The 24,467-nt window shown below is 34.9% G+C and overlaps 1 protein-coding gene across 2 annotated transcripts; it reads left to right on the top strand.

Moving 5' to 3' along the window:
* The first annotated feature begins 968 nt into the window (after positions 1-968).
* On the top strand, positions 969-23,953 carry IQUB (IQ motif and ubiquitin domain containing). Of its 2 annotated transcripts, XM_026868665.1 has the most exons (10): positions 969-1,126; positions 1,223-1,398; positions 1,647-1,802; positions 4,297-4,507; positions 8,475-8,650; positions 13,344-13,514; positions 14,887-15,063; positions 16,521-16,769; positions 20,640-20,825; positions 23,039-23,953. In XM_026868665.1, the coding sequence occupies exons 1-10, from the start codon at positions 970-972 to the stop codon at positions 23,162-23,164; spliced, it is 1,785 nt and encodes a 594-aa protein (XP_026724466.1). In that variant the 5' UTR covers position 969; the 3' UTR covers positions 23,165-23,953. The 2 variants fall into 2 exon arrangements, with proteins under 2 accessions (XP_026724466.1, XP_026724467.1); XM_026868666.1 differs by lacking the exon at positions 14,887-15,063.
* Positions 23,954-24,467: the final 514 nt, after the last annotated feature.

Below are 24,467 nucleotides of genomic sequence, written 5' to 3'. Positions count from 1 at the left end.
CCCCCCCAGTTCATGTTTTTTGGTCTTGAAGCGTCTTTTAAAATTCTTATATAAAACATGCTCGAAAAGGTGAAGAAGGTATTCTTTATCTCAAAATGCAGTAGCAATTTATGGACTAATACAGCATTTTATAGTGGTCTTCATTTTCAGAAACATGAATATGTATGTCTTTTGTACACACATTTGAAAAACAGCAGTGCATAATTCATGAGTACATGGGCTACTAACAGTTTAGACTAGACCACAGCAATCACCTTACTATTTTGCATCTCTTAGATTCCCCTGTCACCTGCCACCTTTCCATTCTTCATGCCTTTCTCCAGCAGTCCCTGAAACACTCTGTCATTTCCTGCATTTGTTCCTCTCCATTCTGGGTGTCTGTGTTACATTCTCTTCAGAATTCAGTGCCCCGTTTCTTTGGTCTTCAGACAGTAGCACATCCCGTTCAGCAGGCAAGCACAGTGAGTCATCCTTTGGAGTATGGACCTGCTGACCACCTTCCTCTTGGCCGGGCTGCCTTCAGATGCTCTCATTCTCAGTAGCCGGTGATCACTTCCTGGGAAGGGCCCTGTACCAAAGCCAGATAGACTCTTATCTCTAAATCAAAACCAAGTAGTTTCTGGAGCTTTGAGTTAAGAAGATCTGGTTCAGAATATAGTCTTTGAATAAACAGCATGTCTAGTATTGTATGAAAGACATCAGTGATTCAGCTGCTGTATATTTGGTCTAAACTGGAGCAGGTTTAGTAGGTTGTGGTATGAATGACTTTTTATGTGGTGACAGTATTATGTTAGATAGCTCTTTAAAAAGTGTTTCAGCTTTCAAGTAGACTGTCTTTCCAGCTCAAAAATCTATGATTATTCTGTGTTGCAGTGTTTCAATAAAATCATCTCAGGGTTAACTTGAGTTATGTTATTTATTTGTTTGAGAGGCATATAGGAATTAATTTTGATTTTATTTTTAGGAAGTATGATTGGGGATGATGAAGCTCTTAGGAAGATTAGGGCTGACTTTGATGAAACTATCCAGTCTGAGAAGTTATGTCTTGATCAGAAATATTTTCCTGGGAAAGCAGTTCAACAGGATTACCACATGCCTGATGTCATAACTGTCAGAGTACAAAGAGGTAAGTGCTGGTTTTATATGAGTATCATGTATAATCATACTCTACTCTCAATCTGTTACTAAAAGGAACAATATCCTGGAATTTCCATTTTAACAGATTCTGATTCATTCCAAGATGTGGTTGTTAAAATTGAAAGACCTACCTATTGTAAACCATTTCTGGGTGGATTTAAGAACAGGATAACAGGAGTTGAATTTCATAATGCAGGATCACAAACGATACGCAAAAAGCAACCTGACAAAGGAATTCAGCTATTCTGTAGGGAAACACAGGTAATGGCTTTGTAGTATGTTTTTAGAATGCTGTTTTTGCCAAACAAAATAGAATGTTGACACAGTTATTTCCCATAGGAATGAGGAAGTAGATCAGTGATAAGTGTGCAACTGAAAGTATTTAGTGGATGAATATCATTAATCTTGTGATTTTTGTTATAAATAGCCAATTTTGCCACTTACTGTAATGAAGAAAAAAAATCATCTCATTATATGTTGTTATAATCTGACATGCATTTTTTCCTCAGACGGCTTTTGAAATAAATAAGACACAACAAACAAAAAATACAACATCAACACAGATGGCTAAAGTTGGCCTGTATGTGTCAAACATGACTGACAAGCTAATAAATCCTGGGAAGTATCTTACAGCCAAAGAATACCATGAACGTAGACTTGAAGCAGTAAGTTCTCATCTAAATTAAGTATTACAAAGGTTATCTAAATATTTAATAAGTGTTCAGAGTGTTCAAAGAGTGAATTTAACAGTGCGCTGCAAAATGTCTGCTTAACCTTCACCTTTTGTAATCTTTCAGATATGGGGGAAACGTGTGTCTGCTCACTTACAATATTAGTGTTTTTAATGACTTTTGAGACCTTGTGGTTTTTTAAACGCTAATAATTGTGATTTTACTTATTTCTGACTTACAGTGACAGTTAAGATTCCATATAGAGCATTAGGGATTAAAATAGGCTTGTCCCTATGGCATTCTCAAGACCTCTTTAGAAAGACCTAAGGTACAGAGTATATATAAGGAAGAAACTTTTAATGATGATGGTGTGTGATGGTTTTAAGCCCTGCGGACACCGGAGACCATGTTGCCGTTGTCCTTCCTCCACCCTCAGCCAGTCAGGATGGAAGTGAGGCACAAACCCCGGGTTAAAATAAGAAGAAATTTAATACAACAGTGTAATAAGAAATCTGAACAACAACAGTAGCAATGATAACAACAATAAACAGCAATAACAGTGAACAAGACAAAAGATATACAGAGAAATACTGCAATGGTTACAGACAGCTCGCTCACAATGCTCCTCACAACCAGAGCCACAAAGGAAAAAGTTCCCGCCTGCCACGATGGACCTGACAGCATGGTATGAATAACCCAGCTGGAGATCCCTTCCTCCTGCTGGGAAAACTGAACCCTATCCTAGCTGAACTAGGACATGGTGGTAAAACACTGTAACAGGTTGCCCAGAGACATGGTAGATGCCCCATCCCTGGAAACATTCAAGGTCAGGTTGGACAGGGCTCAGCAACCCACTCTAGTTGTCCCAGCTCATTGCAGAGGGGTTGGACTAGATCATCTTTAAAGGTCCCTTCCAACCCAAACTATTCTGATTCTGTGATTCTACATGCTTAATATATGGCCTCAAATGGGTAAGATTTAGGAGACATGAATTCAGCTTATGGGTTTTGTGGGTTTTGGCTTTGTTTGGTTTTTTAACAGGCCTGATAGGTTACCTTTGGCATACTGCTCTGTTCTGGATTGTGTTCAAGCTCCTCCTTTGCCATTAAGGTAGAACGTGACTGTTCAAACACATACAACAGGCCTGTGGAGTTCTTTGGTGCACTGAGTCGTCTCATGCAGGCGATTCTGATGACAGATTCTGTATAGTCATTGTACAGAAGACGCCATTTAGATGTTCCAAATTGCTTTTTGAAAACCATGTATTCAGTGACTGCACACCTAAGTACACCCAGCATCATTTACTGCTTTGTAAATGGTCTAGTTATTAATTTGATTACTTAAAGTAGTTTGAATGTAATTAAATGGAGAGACAGTTGTTCCCCAAGTGTCCGAGGATAATTGTATTGACATGGTTGATATTATTCTGGGTAGAAGTCTTCTGTAAGAACTTACTTGGTCAGCATGAGCTGATGGCAATAAGGGTCTTGTAGAAGTGAAACCCAAATAGGTAGCCATTTCCTCAGGCCTGCCAATATGTTTTACTCTGATCATTACTGCCACTTACTGAAATCCGTAATGTATCTGCAGGTAATCTATAATGCACAGTAGAGAGACATCAGCTTGGTGTTGGTTCAAGTGAATGGATTTGCACAATGCAGTGTAGCTGAAGACGTATTCAAGAGAAATGTTAGGTTAAGATATCTCTCGAGACAGTATAACTGTATTAGTGTGGGTTTGTATTTGATAGCCTTCGATGCTGAACAATGCTTATTAGCTCATGGTATCGACCTGGCTAAACTGCTTGTGGTGCAAGTGCTAACTCAGCTGGCAGAAGCTCAGGCTTGTGCATTGTGCACCCGTAGCTTAGTATAGACATTTCCCTAGTCTTTAATGGCCACGGCTTTGGAAGGTGGATTTTTAAATTTGTTTTTTTAAGTTTAGTCATAACAGCATTGGTAATTTCACTTTCATTATTTGTTTACAAATAAAATGCAGTTGATTTTGTGTGGATGTGTGTTGATTTTTGTACTGAGAAATTTAAAAGAAATTTTGCAAATGGGATTGGGAACCTAGACACTATATAAATGGATAGTAAAATGAGAACCTCTTCCCACAAGGCTGAAAACAATAAAAACAATACATGACAAAAGGTGTTTTTTAAGGAGAGATTTGAAAAAGGAAAAAAAAAAAAAGTAATTGCAAATTGCAGTTTATACGTTATCTTTATTACTTGAACCTACTTTCTCCACTGTACTCACTGATTAACTCCTGCAGTTACCTGAATAAGTAAGCATACTATTGTTTAGACTAACAGTACAGTACTGAATGTACAGTACTAACAGTACTGACTGGTTTTGTGACATTTAAATTAGTTTGAGTACCAGATAAGTCTTAAAAAATGTGCTAGAAAAGATAACTGTTAAGAAAAAAACCCTATTCTGTATTGTTATGAATTCATGATTCTTTGGTATTATATCACATATAGGTAATAGTATTACAGACGTATTTCCGTCGTTGGCATGCTATAAATGTAGTACAAAATCTGAGGGAAGAAAAAAGGTTAAGGCTGGTATGGGAAGCACAAGAAGAGGTACGGAGAAAAAAAGAGAAAGATGAAAAACTGAGAAAGGAACAGGAACGAAGACTGAACCCTAAAACAAGAGAAGACTTTGAGCTACTGTACCATGCTTTAGAATGTAAGTTTTTTCTTAAAGGGATACTCTTAAATCAGCAGTACAGTTTGTTTAAAACAAACTCTTCTGGTTTTGACATGTTTTTATAGCTACTTCCTTGATTTTTTTTGACTTACATGGAATTTCTTTCATTTTTAAAGAATTATTTGTCTTTCATATATTTCTGGAAGCAGAAAAGGCCTTGACACTGTGTAAGCACTGTTTAGCAATAACTAAAACATCCCTATGTTATCAACACTGTTTTCATCACAAATCCAGAACACAGCACTACAGAAGCTACTGTGAAGAAAATTAACTCCATCCCAGCCAAAACTGTCACACCTTTTTAGGAAATAATCTGCTTGTAGAATAGTGCTGTTTGGCAGGGGGTTTTGTGAGGGATTTTTTTTTCCATTCGTCTCTAGTGTTCAGGCAGGCTAGAGGAATAGGAACTGGTTTTTTTGATCAGACTTCCTTTTATCTTTTACTCTACATTTAGGATGCTGAAAATAATACCATGAAGAAATTACTACTAAGATCCATCTTTCGTCATTTAAGATAGACATTTCTTTATAACGGATTAAATTTTTGGCCAGAATTTTACAGTACATGAGTAAGATTATTCCTTTTGTCCTAGTCTTCTTCTCCTTCTGATTTTTCTTTGCTCTAATTTATTCCATGTTTCACAAAACACTGTGGTCGAAATTTTAAAATCTGTTAGGTATCCTACAAGGTGTCTTGAAAGACTTACTTTTCCTGTTGGAGTGGATGTTGTCTAATATAGGCAAGTATCTCTAAACTTCCCTGGAAAAATAAGGTGAATAGTACAGATATTTGACATAACTTAAAGGAGAATAATGTTGCAAATGTAACAAAAACCTAGAAAATGTCCTTTTGGAAAAACAAAGTAATAGAAAGCAGTGGACTTGTACCAGCATATAATGTCATTGCAAGAGTTCTTTTTTAAATGTCTCCTTTCAAACAAGATGCTTGCATTGTAGCTCGTAGCAACTCATATGTTATCCAAGGCTACAGTGCTTGCTTATGGTATAACTTTTTGTCAGTTTGGACATTACTGTCCCTATAGCAGAACTGGCCTAATGGATTACCTGCTTTATTACAAAGCCACATGACCTACCTTAAACTATTCCAGCTATTTCTTCCATGATAAACTGAGCATAAATTTGGTAGTGTGTGTTATTAATAGATCTTAGGATCATGATTCAAGAATTCCCAAGTTATACCCTAATCTTTTAATGCTCTCATACTTTGTGTGACATAGTTTGTCTGAATGTATAAATGACTTACAAATATTACTGTTTGTGGCAAATGTAAAAAATATTACTGCTCTTAAACTTTAGAATTCTGTAAATGGTATCTTCATGACGTTTGTGGTTTGTTAGGGGTTGTTTTTCCTACCCCATTTTTATTCATAGGTGGTTAGCTTTTCACTCCACAAGAGTCAAGCCCTGTTGAAGTTGTCTTACTAGGTAATCAAAAGCCAAGGTACTCAAGTAACAGTTTTTTCTTCCCTACTTATGGCAAGTGCTATTATTTGGTATCTGATTTCCTGCAGTATTTTCTTTAAAAAACTGCTTCCTAGCTAATGTGCTATCAAATGTATGATCCACTTATTTTTTCTTTTTTTATTAAGTGTAATGACTCTTATTTGCAATAGAAATAACAAAGCAGACAAAGCTGTGAATGAGTGCTGATATTCCCAATATTTTCAGATTTAAAATTTGTGGTTATTTACATGTCTTTTTTGCTTAATTTAATGTCATCGGATTCACGAAACTTTCAGCTTTGCATGTTCAGGAATTTAACATCTAGGCAACCTGAAAAAGCATGTGCCACTTCAAAACTGTAACAGAACAAACCCCAGTATGTGAAAGTTGTTCTTAACATTTTGTTAAAATTAATGGTCTGCTATCAGTCTTTTTGGTTTGTGTTTTGTTTACTGGTGTTGAGTTGCTTCTCTACATGGAGACTTGTAGTCATGCTGTTTATTTTAATAGAGCTTAGTGGTTCTAGGAAGTTGTGGTTTTTTCTACCTGCATCTGAAACTACTTTTACATTCTTGTAGTGTCAACAGTCTATACAAGCTAAATCATTGTGACAGTAATAGAATGAGACTTGTCCTCTAGAGATATGTGAAGGTTATTGCTCCTGATCACAACAGGGGGATACTATTACAGGGTCAACCAGTACATGTAATTCCTGTTGGTACAAAAACTTGCCTGTTGACTGTATGGTGTAAAAGAGATCTATCTATATATTCAGTGTGTCTGCATATAGAGACCTTCATTATTTATTTAAAAAGCATGAACTTCTTTGTTTTATAAAAAAGGAAATAAAAATAATGAGTAAAATATCTGTAAAACATGATCTAAGAGAAATGTTTTTAACTTGATTGCATGTACATGGTGAATCAGGAGGTGAGTATTGATGATAACTGACAGCATCTTCATTTCTGTAAGTACAAAATTGCCTACTGTATTTATTAGCTCTACCTTTGAAATTGCTGCCCCCTTCAGGCATATAAAGCTTCATGAAAATTAATTCTATACAGTGCTTTTGTTTGCTGAAATGGCTTTATTTAAAAATATATCTCTGGGTACTAAGAACTTGTCAAACAGCTGTCATATTAATACCAAATCTTGGAGAGCCTTAAGGAAATGACTTTAAATGTTTTTAAATGGAAAACATGCAGAAAATAAACCTTCCTCCTTTCTCTCCTCCTGCCTCTAATCTTACCTGATACAGGATGTTACAGACTTTTTCAGTAGGTGTACATCACTTACTGGATTGTTTTTTACATTGGATTTTCCTTTTGCATAACTGTTCTGGAGCAATAACAACACTTTGGGAGATTATTCAGGAATGTTGAAGTGTTGTATTTTATAAAATTCCCTGCAAAACTCCAGATATATTTGAAATGGAACAGACTCTTCAGAAAAGCCAAGAATTGTTACAGTGTATGCAAAGGATTCGGTAACACAGTTTGATTTTGCTAACAGATTTCTGTAAGGGCATATAGTATGTGTACTAGTACTTACAGTAAAAATATGAAGACTACAAAATAAACCCTGATAGAAACACATCTGTATGTTTCTGTCATTAAGTAGTCTAACTTGTAAGGGCGGCATGTACCTGTGTTTTTGTGATTTGACCCTAAGAGTCAGAAGGCCAGATTCTTAGACGGTGTATACTGATTCACCTGTTGCTGTTATTATTATCTTGTGGTTTGCATGCCACTTCCATTTGAAGGGTTCTGCTGCAGAAGAGGAAAGGGAGAGTAAAGCAACATCTGTCTAATTATTAATGTGCATCCTTCTGCCTTAGATGGCAAAAGATACCACCCAAATATTTAGTAAGACCTGGAGTGCTAAACGTGACTGTCAGTCAAGTTTTATCTCAGTTTTGGAGGACTTCAAACTTCTTTAGGTTTTACTGATTTACGCAGGGAGAAGCAGTAATATTGTCAGCACTAAATAGTAGTGGTACTATAGTAAGATGCTGTCCTTAATCTGTTGAGAAGATCTCCATGGTATCTCTTGTGACTATGATGAGCAATTGTTTGAAAAGTTCCTATTGCTCATACCTTTTGGAGCTGTTTGAGTCTGAAACCGTTATTTTAGATGCAAAATCGTGAAGAAATCCATTTCATCGCATGTTTCCACAGGAGCTAAACGCTTTTTTTTCACATAGAGCTCCTTTTTATCCTAACCCATCTTTGAGTTTGTAGTATGAATTGGCAGTTTGAAATGGTGGTACACACACATGCTCTCACTGAACATCTGTATAATTTGCATTCATTTCTGGGCCATTTTGCATGTATTAAAACTATGATTTTAATCCTAATGATCAGTTCCCTAACACAGAAACTGGCTTTTAACGAATATTGAAAATTAGTTATTTCTTAAATATGAAAGCAGAAGTTTCACTGGAAAACATCTTGTAAAAATACCCAAAATGTTTGTATCTGTAGTATGGAGGCGGGAGGAGACCGAATGGATTAATACAACTCTTACTGGAGCTGAAAGAAAGGCAGCATTTTGTGGACTTCTGGAAAAAGAGGCACAGCTGATTGCTGCCATTGGGAGACACAAACTAAATGCAGATGAGGAGAATCAACAAAGAGCAATACTGCACTTTCTGAATAAGGTCAGTGATGTAATTTAAGCTGAACATAAAGAATATCAGAGTAACTTTTGTAACTTTGTTAATCCTGTGAATGCTAATGTTATAAATATCCAGATTATCTCGTTGTTCATGTCAGTACAGTTCAGTACATTTACTTTTCCAAGCTGAGAATTTCTTAGCCCTGTGATTGAAGGACTAACCTTGCATCACTAAGACTGTTAACTACCTATGTCTATGGTAAATCTCAGGTGTGTATATATAATATAAAACAATAGAACTGAGTAGATGAATTTTGTATTATTTAACAATTCTGCATAAAGAATGTGATTCTGATGGCACTCAACAACGTTAAAGGCTCAAATTCTCACAATTCAGAATGGTTATCTGAGGTTATAAAGCATTAGGATATTGCATACCATTCTATATTTTGTATTGTGTTCATTGCAATGATGTAGGAATTCATGCATGAAACTATGCTCTTTCCTAATCTGGTTTTGAAACTTTAAAAATCTGCTTATTAGCTTCTCTTTCAAAAACACTCAGTTTCACTAATCAAAACTAATGACTAAGTGATTTTCCCTCTGGTATGTTCTGTTCATTGTTCTCTATAGTGAAAAGTTTGCTATTTCATTTAAAGGTAAATGCAAGTGTTTAAGCAAGTATTTGCAAAGTTAAACTTTAACCCTCCAGAATAGATCAATTGATTCTTTCTTCTTCCCTGAGAAATATTATCCTTCAGAAACTAGATTTGTTATTTGTTTCCCCATTGAGCACAGGCCTGGTCATCATATGTCTGTCTTTAAAGAAAGCATTTACTCTGCTTTCATGTACAAGATAGAAACCCAGAAGAGCTCTGACTGAATCTTACATCATATTGAACTCAGTTATTAATTCACTAGTTTCAGTTGCATTAGAACTTGAGATTTTATTCTTGAATAATTTTGAGGATGAAATTTAACACAAGTGTTCTTCAGGCTTTCATCTATAAAACAAAGATGAGCATTCATACACAAAGATGATTTAGGATGGCGTTAGATACAATGGCACCTTGATGTAAAATACAAAAAAGACCTTTTTAGGTAGGTGTCCCAGCAGTCCACCCCCTCAGAAAAAAGAAACAGTTCATTTTCTGGCTGTTTTCATAGTATGTGACATAACTATGAAACATTTTTTTTTTTTTTTTTTTTTTTTTTTTTTTTTTTTTTTTAAATTTTGACTATTTAGTGCTCAAAAAGTAAAAATGTCTGTTTCGGCCAAAAGAGACTTTTTTTCATTCTTTTTGTTACTGATGTTTGGGAACTGGGCTGTAAAAAGTGATTTGATAAAATCTACTACCTTTCTTCATTACGAACAAATTACTTATCTGAAATGTTGGTGGCAGTATTACCAGGTTTATTGCTGTGATGTTACTGCTTTCAAGAGTGAAAAAAACCCATAAAACTACATATTTTGGAATGATATCAAAACCTCGAATCATGTTAAATGTTTGCTTTTGCTATTTACAGTCTGTTCTGTTATCTTCTTAGAAAAAGAATCCTGGAACAGTGAAAGTAAATATATTTATCTCTTAACTGAGTCTCTATCTTTATTTTTCCTTTAAGGACTGCTTTTCACTGTCCTAACCTATATAGATTACTTCCAGTATATATTATCACAAGTTATACAGTTTTCTTACCTTTAGGAATCAGAGGCAAAATATTCTTCACTACCAGAATTCTTAGAGACAATTGATGTTTGGAGATTCAGGAGACACAGGAGAGACAAGAGATGCTCTCTTTTTCCAAATAGTAGACATTTTTCTGCAGCACCTTACTACTAATTTATTTATACATATTTTAAATGTTTGAATTATGTTTTTCATTAAAGAGACTAGTTTCTTTTTAATTTGAAAATCTAGTGAGCTTCTGAACTAGTGCAACTTTTTCTTTTCATGTTTTTTTATCATGTCCACTATAGGATTTTGAGCGTTGTACTAAATTGTTCACATAGATAGCAGCCTAACTTAGAGGTAAAGAAAATAACCATTTCTGCATTTCTTAAAAAATAAATGTATTTTTGGAAATCTCAAATGGTTTGTTATGACTATAACAATGCAATACTTTAAACTGTAGTATGAAATTTATTGTTGGAGTGCTAGATTATAGCTTATTCAAGTATTTCTTGAACTTTTAGCTGATAATGTTAATCTGGACACTTGCCAGTTAAAGTTGGAATAACACCTTTCACATCTGAATACTGCAAGCATTTCACTTTGCTTCAATAGCCAATGTGATATGAAACTTGCTTCTCCATGGAAACCTTCGTTCCCTTCTTTGCTACTTAAAGCATATTCCTCCTCATGCATGTGTGCTTTTACAGTGATTGCTACTGGTTGTATGTATGCTACATTCTGGGGGGTACTTTTTTTATGCTGAACTCATTCTTCTTCAGCATTTGTATTTTGAAGAGGAACTACTTGATTAAGCTTTTATACAGCAATAATATTTTTTTAAAGGATTTTGTGTAGTTATTAACTATCACTCAGTTCATACCTTTCATACTTTGTGCTATTTCTGCCCCTATCCTATGGATTTTTTTAACTTTTCTTACCTTTTTCTCTCTATGTCTGTGGTGGTGTGTTTCTCTCCTCAGGTGCTTTTCTTTGCTTTCATGCATTGGCAGCAGAGTGCAGTTGTAGTAGTTGCTCTCTGAAGTAATACAGATAACAGGATTATTGTAAATTCCACAGCACTGCCAGCAGACTAAAACGCAGGAAAAAGCTGGCAAAAACCCTTGAAGTTTTAGTTTTCTTGCATTAATCCTGAATATATGAAACTAGTCCTGAAATCAGAAAGCTTGTGATTCTTTCTGAAATACTGGAAATCTTTATATTGTTTTTTTTTTTTTTTTTTTTTTTCTTCACTAAAAAGCTGCTTAATTTCTAATTTATTTTATTTTATATAATACCCAGTTATGATAAGGTTGTAATATAAAATACAGAAGTTACAGATACGATGTCTTGCTTTGAATAATTTAGACGTTATCATAATATAGTTTGACTGTATTAACGGTCATTTGCAGAGTGGAATACCAAGACTGCTAGGTCATATATGGTTTGTTGCAAATTTATCAGAAGAACCTAGTTTTAATAACCATTTCCTAGGGTAAACTCTGTCCATTGATTCTCCCTCACATAAGCAAATGACCTTTCTGTCTTATCATAAAAGTGATTTCACTGAAGAGAATCAAATGTAGGTACAGTCTACCATACAAAGGAGGGTGTCACACTTTCTAAATTGGTGGGTTTTTTTTTTTTTTTTTTTTTTGTTCTGTTTTTTTAGAATTTCTAGTGCCATACAAAGACAGTGAAACAAAGTCATGAAGTTATAGCAGAATGCTCCATTTTCATGACAGAGAGAGAAAATCACCTCTCTAATTTTGCAGAAGTTCAAAGATTTCACTGAGGAATTAAGAGTTTTATTTTTTCTAATGTCTTGTTTTGATATTGCATTTCTTAATCAGTTTTGGCTCTCAACTGTGACCTCTGATTAGTAATTCCTCCTTTAATTAGAGTTCCACCCCCACTGATAATATAATTAAATGTCAGTTATTCAGTGTTAAATCCTTTTTTTCAATTATTTTGTCCTTCTTTTGCTTGCTTAACTTTGCAATTTATTTATTTAAAAGTGAGGAGTGCTCTATTTTGATTGTGGTAGTGACTAATCATATCTGTTCTAACTATCTAATATTCTTGGTATTTTTATGACTTATCACCATAGCAAGTCTGTATATTCGGTCAAAATAATGATTACGTCAATGCTGGAGTCATATCCAGAAAAATACTAGGCATGTGAATGCTGCATGAAGTGTTGCTGTAGTTAACTCACACTGAGACTGCAAAGTTCACAAGTGCTTGTGAACACTCAAGATGCAAATACAGTGAAAGAGAACAATTAATACACAGAATGAGTATCTTTCTATTTGGATACCTGCCTCCCTATGTAACAGTGTGATTGGCAGCCAAACCCAGCCCTCTTGAAGGAGAAGAATGGTTGGACTTTTTGAACCGAGTGGGGCAGCTGACACCATGTACTTTCTCAGTGTGTATAAAAGTTAAAGATGTGCAGAGAGACAGTTGAAGTAGTAGGCATATGGTATGTGGCTAAGTTAGCAAACAAGAAGCTAGGTGAATTATCCAATAAGCTGTAAATTCATACTTTGCCTTAGTCAGCTTTAACAAAGTCTATGCCTTCTATCCATCTGTATAACTAGCACAAATAGAACAGTTCCCTGGAGATATTTTGTACTGCAGTAGACTCTGAGGCCTTAAATTTGCAGTCTTTACACAGTCAACAGTCCCATTGATTTTTACTGATAGTTTAGAGGGATTTATTACTACAAGATTAAATACAGAGCAAATGTATTCTAACACTACTGTCAGTAAATTCACTTTAAAGAAGTAGAGCATATCCCTGTAGGAGAATATTATTTACTTTTAATATACCATAAGTCAAAATTTTCATGTCCTGCAACTTTAAACAAAGTGTGCAATTGAATACTTGCTCTGGTGGAAAAGGTACTGTATAAATATTGACAATAGAATTAGCCTTTTGTATTAGTCAAGCATTAATGTTAAGTCCCTATTTGCTCTGATGAAACTTGATGTAATATAATGCACTTGTTCAGCTGGTGATCAGATTATAATAGCTCAGAGTTATACAAATTGTTTCTGAAGTGTGCACAACCTAAGAGATGGAAAGCATATGATGGAAAAATCACTGAAATGGATACACAGTACACACTCCATGCCAGAGAACTATTTGAAATCTGCCGCAGCATTAGCATGAACGACATCCCAAAAGATGAGAGAATAGATGTGCTGTTAACACTCAGACGTACAGTGAAGGTATGTTTTATTTTTCTATTTATGTTTAGTTCGAAGCTGTACTTCCTAAAGATACAGTCACTTAATTATGTTGACACATAAGCAGTCCTGGCAGACGGGTGCCAGGATGATCAGCTGGCAGCAAGAGAAAGCCTAATATACCACCTGGCACAAGAGTGTAATTTACATTCTAGTTAGATATACTCTGAATTCATATTTCACTTTGTGATGGGCACATTTTTCTTCAAGTTGTGTTAGAATTTTAACTCCATGGATTTAGACTTTTTTTGTATACTAATAAAGAATACATAACATCTTGATGAAAACCTTGGCAGAGATTTAAGTGGCTATTACTATTTCTCCTTCTCAGTTCTTTGAAATGTCTGTTTAGAACCTTATCTCTCTGTTGGTTTGAGTTACCAGTTTTATGGGTAGCAAATACTCACTTTTAATAATTTTTTACTTTGCTTCTCAGTCCCTACTCTCATTGCTGCTGCCAGTGTTCCTAGTAAATTAGAAGTTGCATTTCTTGTAGTATTTCATATTTGTTTTATTTATTTATTTATGCATGTACAAAATAATAATATGAGTTTCATGGTGCTTTCAGGATGATACTGTTGATGCCAAACTATAGAATGCTGCTTCCTGGTCTTATTAAATAAACATCTTGCTGTTTACTTTGGTAGTACCAGAATTTGATCTAAAGCCAATATAGCATTGGGAGCACTGCTGGTTTATGAACTCCTACCTGTCTTGATACAAGTTGATATTACTGTAGCGAACAAATTTGAGAATTCCTGTAATATAGTGCATTATTTTAGGTGAGAAAACATTGAACTCATTTACCTTTTATCTGACTCTGAAAAATCTCCTCCTAAACATTTGAACTATTGATTGATTTCCAAGCATACTCATAAAGCCCCTTCTGCCTTTCATGTGGTGGGTTTTTTTTATATGTTTGGGTTTTTTTTTAACCATCTACTTTGTATAGACATTACAGCTCCCATTGCATAGCCAAAGGACGCTTCTTACAGAGGTAGTTCTTGGGGCTTTTGGAGACTGCAAATTTTGCATACATTTTGTGCCTCTGTTTAGCATTTTTTAATGCCTCTAGGTTTACAGTGCCTCACAGATTTTTTATATAATCAGGTCCCTTAAAGTAGAATCTGTTAGTGTTCTCAGCTTTGTAGTTTACGTTGATTTTCTTGAAGATTGTTTTCCTAAGATGCTACAGGGTTCTTCTATGAACATACTGTTACATGAACATACAGAGGTATGAATGATGATTGGTATTGAATCCATAGTTTGCTTTCATATCTGCATTAGAATTATTTTGTTTGTTTGCTTCCTTGTTGTGGAGTTTGTTTTCCTTTTACTTTGTGTTTTCTTTCAGGAACATGAATGTAAATTAACACAGGAAATAGTGGAATTAATTGACAGGGAAGTTGATCTTATGTCGAGAGAGGTGAAAGAATGCAACTTAGAAGGACTGAGGAAAAGAATCTGTACATTATTTCTTCAGTACATTAAAACTCCAAAGTTCAACCCTGGAGTTGCTAGGATACTTAAGGTATTATTCTTATTTTGCAGTCTGACATAGTGGACATTGAACTAAGGTTGATGTAGAAGGGGAATGCAAAACAATGAAAGGTTTTTATTTTACATTTTGTTTTATAATTGCTGGAGTTGTTCCTCGAGAAGTAGAATGTAGCAAGTACACAGGCTTCACACAGATAAGCTTATATAGTCATATAGGAAGCATGGGACATAGACGTGGGTATAAGAATCTGACAAGTGGCTGATAGCACTGAGAGATCCCAGGAACTCTATGTATGAAATAAAAGATCTGAGAATTATAAATGGTAGATTTTATGGGATGGTAACAGTAAAATGTGATAGCAAATGGGGAACCAACAGAGATGACAATTATCTTTTTACCACCAGAGAAGGGGCAGCATACCATACATCCAGAAAGGAACAACATTGCCATTGTCAAAGCGATGTCTAATGAGTTTGCACCTAAGCAAGAACTGTTACGAGCTTCTGTTGTACAACCAGTTGCTACTTTGTGAGGAAGTTTAGCAAGGAAGTGGAGTGATAGACACCTCTCAAGTCGTGTGATTGTTTTCCTTTTCCAACTACATACTACAATTAAAAATATAATTCACTATTGTATGTTGCAGCTTTAGGCAGCAACATGTATTCTGCATCTGTCAGAAGAGGATTCCTCTTACAGTGGTTGGTGGTATCTCAGGAGTAGAGAATCTGTCAGTAACTGTTAGTCAGATTTAGAACCAACTAACAGTTATTTTACACTACGTTTATGAACAGGGTTACCTAGATGTGCCATAGCAGAAACTGGAGATGGGAGATCTTTGTCTTCTGTACCTTTTGGTTAACTGTATGTTGAGTTAAAGGCTGAACTGCACCTATATTTGAATCTTGTAGCCTTCTGTAGACCACAAAAAAAATGGCTGTTCATCAAGAGACAGTCAAAGTGACCAAATCCTCAGGCTACTTTCAAAAAAAGGCAGATGACCACAATAGGTAGCTGGATTATCAGACTACTCAGACTACCCAATTACAGATTTGGGCCCTCTGCACAGACTACATTATATTCTTTTGAGAACCCATGAAGCAATGAGGAAGTCATTAGCAAGTTTAGTTTATTGTCTTCCCCTATATTGTTTTTGGACATGTGGCTCTGTTGATTTTATGTTCTTATGCCAAAATATTCATATGCCTATAATCTCAGAGTTTTATCTTTGACATAAAGGACAGATTCTATATGAAAAATTAAATGCAAAATAGTTAGTTTCGTTTCCTCTGTGTTACCATCTTTCCAGAATGGCTGACAATCTGCATAAATAAAAGCTTTTACATATTAGAATATTTGCAGGAATATATGTAAAATATATTCCTGCAAATATTACTTGTATTCCAACTCTAGCTCTGTTGGAATACAAGTAATACAAAGATACTTGTGGTAAATTAACTTTTTTTTTTTTTTTTTTTTAAATCTTTTAGGTTCCACCAGATCCCTTAAAGCTTTATAAAAATGTTAATTTCTGTCATAGTTGTGAAAATTACTTACCAGCTACTGAATTTCCCGTTCCTGCTAATTGCCGCACCATTGGCAGATGTCGCTTGTGTTGCAAACTTGATAATGAGGCTCGGCGACGAGATGCATTTTTGACATACAAACTTATTCTAGAAAACCTCAGAAAGTCTGAAGCTGATTATCAGGATGATGCTGAAATTGTTTACTTAGTTCAGGTACTGTCTGAAAGAGCACTGGTAATAATGGAAACCAATGGCTTTGACTATAATTTTTCCTTTTATTTTGTGTATGCTGTTGACAGGTTGAGAAACAGGCTAAAAGCTACAAAAACTTCTTCCTGTGATATGGGACATTCCATACTGTAAAGAAGCAGCACTTAAACTCTTGAAGTATAGCTGTACTTTCAAAAGTGGTTACAAGCTATGCATTAAAAGAAGGTAGAAGTCTAGCTGACTGGTCAAAGAATCAGATGATCCAAATAATTCTTCTGGTTCTGCTGTGGCCATCCTGTTGCTTAAAGACATTAGCATCATCAGTAAATCAACAATAATGCTTTTGTGACTATAATATTGTTCAATACATAATGCTAGTAAAACATTTTGAACCCCATTATTTGGACTGTTTTAGTAATATAACTAAATTGTTTTGTGTTCTCAGAAGGAAAAAATAAAAGAACTGAGGTTTTGACATTCCTGTTCTATGTCAGTAGAATATCTGTATAGTTGGAATTTTTGCTTTTTTGTGTTTATTAGGAAAGGGATTCACCAAATATTTTAATCTTCTAAATTTTTTACCATCATCTGTAATCATCTGTAATCTTCTGCAATATTACTAAGTAGCTAATGTTTCTTAGTAATCATTACTGGTACAACTCAGTTTAAAGCACTTCTTGCCTCTGTCTTCAGCAAATTCTCATTTAGTTATTATTTTGTCAGCAAAAGAATTTGACATCCAACATCCACTGGGAAAGTTTTAAATCTGAGGTAATAAAATGTTATTTATTGAAAATACTGAACAGCATAGATTTATTTGAACTTTCTGACATTCGGTAATAAAAATCTCTACAGCATCAACATTCATAGAATAGATTTTGAACTATATTTTTGGTATGTCTGAAACAACAACCAACCAACCAAAAGCCAGTCATGAATAACCCACTGCTATCAAAACAAGCCATGCTGTGGTTCAGCACCTTGCCCATGGCAGCTGTCAAAAGTAAGATTTGGATTCTTTAGTTATCATGCCTGTATTAAGAAACATTCTCAAAGAACCTGGATTTTGTGATGTTGTTCATCTATATTGGTTTTCACTTAAGCTGAAAAGTTTCTTGTCTCTGTCTAACTTAGTTTATCTTAATATGTAAACATCCTCCAAAATCTTCTGGACCTCTCTCACTTCACATCACATCACTTGTGAATGGCTGGTGGCCATTGATGCACTGAAACATGACTGCTGCTTAACTGCTTACACCGAAAGCCCTCACTTGCAGTTCCATTTGTGGTTGTACCACTACAACAGCTCTAGATACCGTGTAATTTTCATCCAAATTAACTTATTTTCTTTAGAGCTGTAAATATCTAAACAACAGAGGTTTGTATCTTACTAATTTCTTTGGGTTTTCCCCTAACATTTCCTTAAATTATTAAATTTTTTCTGAGCTACTTGTTTGTTGGTTTTTTTTTTCCTTCCCCTCACAACAACTGTCTGTCCCCTTGTGTACTTATATCCAGAAAACAGCTCTGGGCATCTAGAAATTACTTGGGCCCAATTAAAAGTCTTTTGGAGCAGCTGTGACAGCTTTATTCATTGTCCAGTGCAGTACCATTACTGACTCTGATTATATTGTCTGTGGATAGATGCAAGACTTTTGTGATAAGATAAAAGATTTTTCTTCAGATCTCTTGCATACTGATTCTGTGTTTGGGTTGACTACTTACATGAGTGCTGATAAGTTTTAAAAGGCAAAAACCCATTGGTGAGAGTTAAGGTAGTTCCAGTAAATTCCACTTACTGCAGCTAAAGACCTTTTTTGTATCAAAATGAACTAGTTCAGCAAATATGTCAAGGCCTGAGGCTACCTTTTATTCTTTCAGAAAGTTTAACTATGCCATACTCTTTACAATCGATAGTACATATATGGCTTTGATTTTTCTTGATGAGCAACTTCCCAATGGCAATGTCGTATTCATTTGAAGTTACAAATACACTTAACTCCTTTATCAGTTTGCTGCCTACCCTTGTTTCCCTGTCTCACCTGCTGAGCATTCAATGCTTGCTCCCAATAATACTTGCTCCCAACCTGTCAGATGACATTACTTGAAGGCCACTTCTGTTTCTTGTGAGCACAGAACAAATGTGGGGAAACATAATTTGAAATGAATTAACTCTAAAATTTCACAGCAAAATGCATGCCTACCTTTAGAAAGTGCAGTAGTATCTTAAATGAAACTCTTTCCCATAACCTGAGAAATTTTAACATAGAACAAGCTTTTGCCTAGTAATTTAGGAAAAAGGAAGGGTAAAATTGTGGATCTGTTCTACATGGACCCTTATATGCCTCAGTATAGATAACTTCTGAGATGTGTAGCTTAGCACAAAAATAGTAATACTTGCTACTATGTCTGCTTGCAAATTTCTATCTTCTAAGAAGATACAGAAGTTATTTGAAATTTTGTGAAAAAGAGGAAATACTGAAAATAGATGCCAGTTAGTGAAACCTAATAAAGGAAGCCCTGTAGTACCAGATTTAAGACCAGATGTAGGATAAGTCCTATGTTCTTGGAATCAGTAGTATATTACCAGTGGAGGGTCTAAGCCCAGCTTTTATCTTACATTTTCCCTGGCAAGAATTTACATGGGCTTCTGGATTTTGGAAGCAAGATGAGTGAGAATACATGAGGCTGTATTTCACTAAAACGCTGGATTGGTATAGTTTTGTTCATCCTTTGTCAAAAATTTCATAAACAACATGTAAACACCATTATTTAATTAATTAAGTCAAGATTTCTTTTTAGAGGAATAAGTTGTCTTCAAATGGCTAGCTTGGAGGAAAATCTATTTAAAAGTCTGTTGTTTACACATTCCTGTAGATAAAAATCTTCTAATAATTTTCCATGACATACAGAGAAGAACTAATACAGAGAAGAGGGAGAGTGACAGGAAAACTTGCCAAAATTCAGTGGTAACTGCCATCCCAATTTTTTTTTTTTTCATTCAAAAGGCTATGTTTATCAAGATTTAGCAGTGATTTCAGATGGCTAGTAGTAAAAGAAACAAATTAAGATTTAAATAAATTAACCTTAGACACAGGTTAAAAGTAAAAAAGTAAACTATAGGTAAAACTAAAAAAGGCCTTTCTGTACTGGAGAACCTTTCAAACAGACCTTCTATTATTTTTTGTTAATATTGTATTCTGTTAATACTATAGCATAGCTACCTGGTCTTATAATCTTATTTGGCAACAGTATCATGAGCACAATGAACTCTCCATATGTCAACAGCAGAGTGAGGGGAAGAAGGCAAAGCAGGCGGTGTTTTGAGGTCTGTCACAGGTGGAAGTTTTTCTTGTCCTAATTTCTCACATTTTCTAGGTTATTCTGATTATATGTAAACTTTAAGTAAGTTAGTAGTGTAATAACTCATTTGTTGAATAACATTAATTCTGAATCCCAGAATGAAATGGGGAAGTCATCTGAACTATGACAGAAATGGATTACGGTTATTAACCAGAAAGGTCTGAACAGGCTTAAGCATGCTGTATGAGGAAAACCATGAGATTTAAGAAGCTTTATAAGAGCAGTTAAGCAATGAGAATGTCAGTGGAAGATTTGAATTGCCATTGGCAGAGACAATCGAAGTAAGAATGTAATGTTTTAGACATGATACAAGAAAAATATAGTTAACAATTGCCACACCATACTAAGGGAAGATGTATATGTATAGACATTCTTTAACCAAGTGATTATATGACATATGCATAGAAAAGTTTTTTTCTCAGAGCTTTATTTGCATTCTTTTATGCTTACAATGCTTTTGTTGTAGAATGAAACATGCTTCTTCCTTTTTAACCTTATTTTCCATTTAAGCTTCAAGATCTGCAGTACCTGATTGAGAACATATGGGGCTGTCGGTCAGCTCTCAGTGCTTGCAGTGACCTCTATGATTTGGTCATGGTCAGATGGGATAAGCACCATGAATGGTCTCCCTGGAACACTATTCTTCTCAGTAGAGACGAGGCAGATGCACATCTTAAACTGTGTAACATTCAAAAGGTAAAATTTGATGGGATTAATCTTTTACAATATTTATGTTATGTTTTAGTAGAATCTTGTGACTAAAGATGTTTGGCCAAATTTAGTCCTTACACTCATCCATGCTTAAATTGGTGCATTGTGACTATTTAAATGATTACACCTGTACTATTAAATAAACCAGGCACTACTCCAGAGAGCAGCTGGCATGTACAACTTGCATCCATGTACCTGAACTCTGCCTTGCCATGATTCTCCCTCCCGAAATGTAAGAAGCTAAGTGGCCTTATCCATGCTGCTTACTGAGAGCAGTGCCATGCCTATGCTACTCCCTCAGCTGAGATCAGACAAGAGCTGACCTGGATGAAAAACACATTAAAGACTAACCATATGACAGTTGTGTGCCTGTGCTCTTGCACATGCTCTGGCCTCATTACTTTCTGGCCTTATAAATTTCTCATCAAATAAAAGAATGGCTCTTTGTCTAGAATTTAAACAGTTGTCATAATAAAATTTGTCTAATTAATTTTCTTACATAGATGTCATTTAAATACCCTTGACAATGTAATCTTATAGTTTGCAATTAAGCAATAAAACCATAATTGCTGTTCTGAATTAAAAAGCTTAATATTTTGTTAAAGAAGTCATTAAAACACCACTCTCCCCAAATTCCATACCTAAACATGGTAGTCTGATAAATATTTCACTCCACTGGACAACATATGGTAGAGTATTTAGTTTTCTGAAGCGTGGGAGAATTCAATGAACTGTGTTTGTCCTGCAATTAGTAATGGATTATTAAGCCTTTCACCTCTCAGTTATTGATTTATGTAAGTAATGACCTGAGGTCATTGTTATATGGTGTCCTTTTGTTCAGGGTGTTCTTAATTCAATTTCTAACACAAAATGTGTGCTTTACAAATGCAACTTCAGCTGTTATGCATTGTTCTTCTTTTTGGAATTCTTAAGAGTATGTGATCACTAAACTGACAGAGCAAATGAATTGCTCTCATAATGAAAGGTTTGCTTTGGGGATTAAATATATCAGTCAGGGAATTTTAAAAGTAAAGGGAATTCTGCTATCCATGATACTTTTTGTGTGTGTGCCCAACCTGTGTCTTCAAGCAGACACAGGTTTATGTGAGCATTACCTTTAAAAGCTAAAATCAGTTTCAAGCTGGAAATTCCTGTATTGACTCCCCTGTCTCTTTCAGTCAGCAAGGCTGTTCAGGCAGTCTGAATCTAGTGATGCTTCTCTGCATCCCTAAATGTATGTTAATAGAATTATGGCAGGCAGAGACTTTGATTATGCAGTTTAACTTCTTAAGTCTGGATGTTATAGTCAAAGAGCTGCCATTAACTTGATTAGGTCCAGAGCTTCAGTGGACTTGAGAATTAGGCCAGAAGAGCAACAGGTAAGGTATGCAAGCCTACCTAAAAATCATAAGGTGTTTTCACTTAGCTCTACAAAAATAGAAGTGGAGCAGGTATAATGAGGAGTCACCTTTCTTCACTGGTAATGGCCAAACCTTTTTTTTTTTTTTTAAAAAAAAAGAGTGTGAAGTAAGGAAAATGAAGCAAAGTTAGAATGTCATACATTGAGTGATTGTTTCTCATTCACTGAAACAAAAAAAGGCCTCTCAAGCACTTTCTTTAATTGCATCTATTCATAACGATGACTATAGTGATAGCAAAGGGCTTTTTCAACTAAATATTCTGGTTATTTATTGCATCATCTGAGCTACTACTGATCACTAGAAATTTAGCAAAACACCACCACTGAACACAAAGGCTGACTGAAATGTGGCAAAATACTTGCTGCCATGATTATTTGTAAATAATCATTCTGATTCTTATCGAGGAAATTTCTTATAGTCATCACCTTGTAAATGTTGATATCTAAGCATTGCCTTTTTTAATTTTCAAAAGTAAGCACAAATGTTCTTACCTGAAAATAAATAAGTTTTATCTTGAACAGATAAAAAATGCTGGAAGTTCTTCTGTTTTCAAAAGGTGACTAATAGTTCACAAGGTATGGTCAGTCATTTTCATTATTGGGCCGTAAGTTAGCAGTATAGAACTACAAAATATTCATTAGGTATCATATATGAATAAATTATCTGGCTTAGTTTATTACAGGGTCACTATTTATGCTGTCTAAAATATGAAGCAACGTGTAGATTGCTAGATATTTTAATTGTATTTAATGGGATTTGGATTTTTTTTCCTTTCAGGCTTATGAAGCAGCATTTATTCAAAGAATAAAACATAAGCATATCCAGGCAAAAACCTATTTTGCTCAGATTCCAGTGATGACATCAGTTTTGCATAGGAGTGACAATCAGGCTACTGCAAATTAATTTTTAATAGCTACACCTATTCCTACTGGTACAAAAACATAACTCCTAAGTGAAGTTTACTGAAGTTAAAGAAGCTAGCTGTATTATTGATTTCCTTGGTTTTAAGGAGACGTACTTTTTCATCAATACCTTAATTGTTTTACACAGATCAAAATAAACTTCTGAGGATAAAATAATTTGATCTTGACTAGTCAATATAACTGCATTTCATGTTTTGTAACCTTATTATTTAAAAAGTAAAATGCTGTTGATGGTCTTTGTAAATTCTAAATTTTCATAGCAATGACTTTCTTTCTGTTTATGCCTGTGTTGTTTGGAACATTCCATCTGTAGTGTAATACGCCTGTTGGAGCAATGTAGATAATTCTTTGTCACCTTTTAATTAGAAAAATTATACTATAACCATTGTATTAAATTTATTTCTCTCATCTTAAGCATATAAGGCAGAAAACCCCTCAAACCCTAAATTCCTACAGAACAGAATTGATATGCCCTTCCAAAAATAGTTGTTTTGCTTTGAAAATATTTGTGCAAAATAATAACTTCACATTTTATAGCTCATCTTTATGGTGATAGTGGAACTTCCAGGATGTAATTATTGTATCCAAGATCTTAAAATTATTGTAACTCAGACTTATAATTTGAAGTACAGAATGAAGACTGTTTTGAACATGTTTATTTTTTGAGGAGCTTGTGTTATTTAAGGTAGAAGTCAATTATCTCCATAACCTTAGTTATGTTTATGTTCGATTATAGTTACAGAGAAAAATATTATATGGTCTACATTCAATAAAGAATTACAAAAAATTGCAGTGTTCTTCTTGAAACCTCTATTCTACAACATGTTTTTGACCTAGGACCAAACCTTTTTCTCTGACAAATAAAACTGTCTAGGAAAAAGCAGTAGCATTTACAAAATAAGCATATATTTGGCAACAAACAGCTGTAAAGTGGATTGACTCCCTCAACAGAACATGAACTGTAGAACCAGTAACTGACTGACCAGTGCATTCTAACATCACTGGAGTTTTTCCATTGATTTTACCATTGCATTCAGATTCTGGATTTTAGTTCAGTACTGAACCAATCAGTTCAAAGGCTTTACTAAAGTCTAGGTAACGACATCCACAGCCTTTCCCTCATCCACTAAGCGGGTCACCTTGTGGATGATAAGGTGATAAGCAGGAATGATAAGCACAGAATGATTCAGGTTTGAAGGGGCCTCAGAAGTCCACCTCCTACTCAAAGCACAACCAGCTATAAGGTCAGACTGAACTGCCCAAAGCTTTATCCATTCAGGTCT

Source organism: Athene cunicularia (assembly GCF_003259725.1).
Source record: "Athene cunicularia isolate RWA chromosome 1 unlocalized genomic scaffold, athCun1 chr1_part2, whole genome shotgun sequence".
In the NCBI taxonomy this organism is placed as follows: domain Eukaryota; kingdom Metazoa; phylum Chordata; class Aves; order Strigiformes; family Strigidae; genus Athene; species Athene cunicularia.
This window is presented reverse-complemented; position numbering and strand designations above follow the sequence as displayed.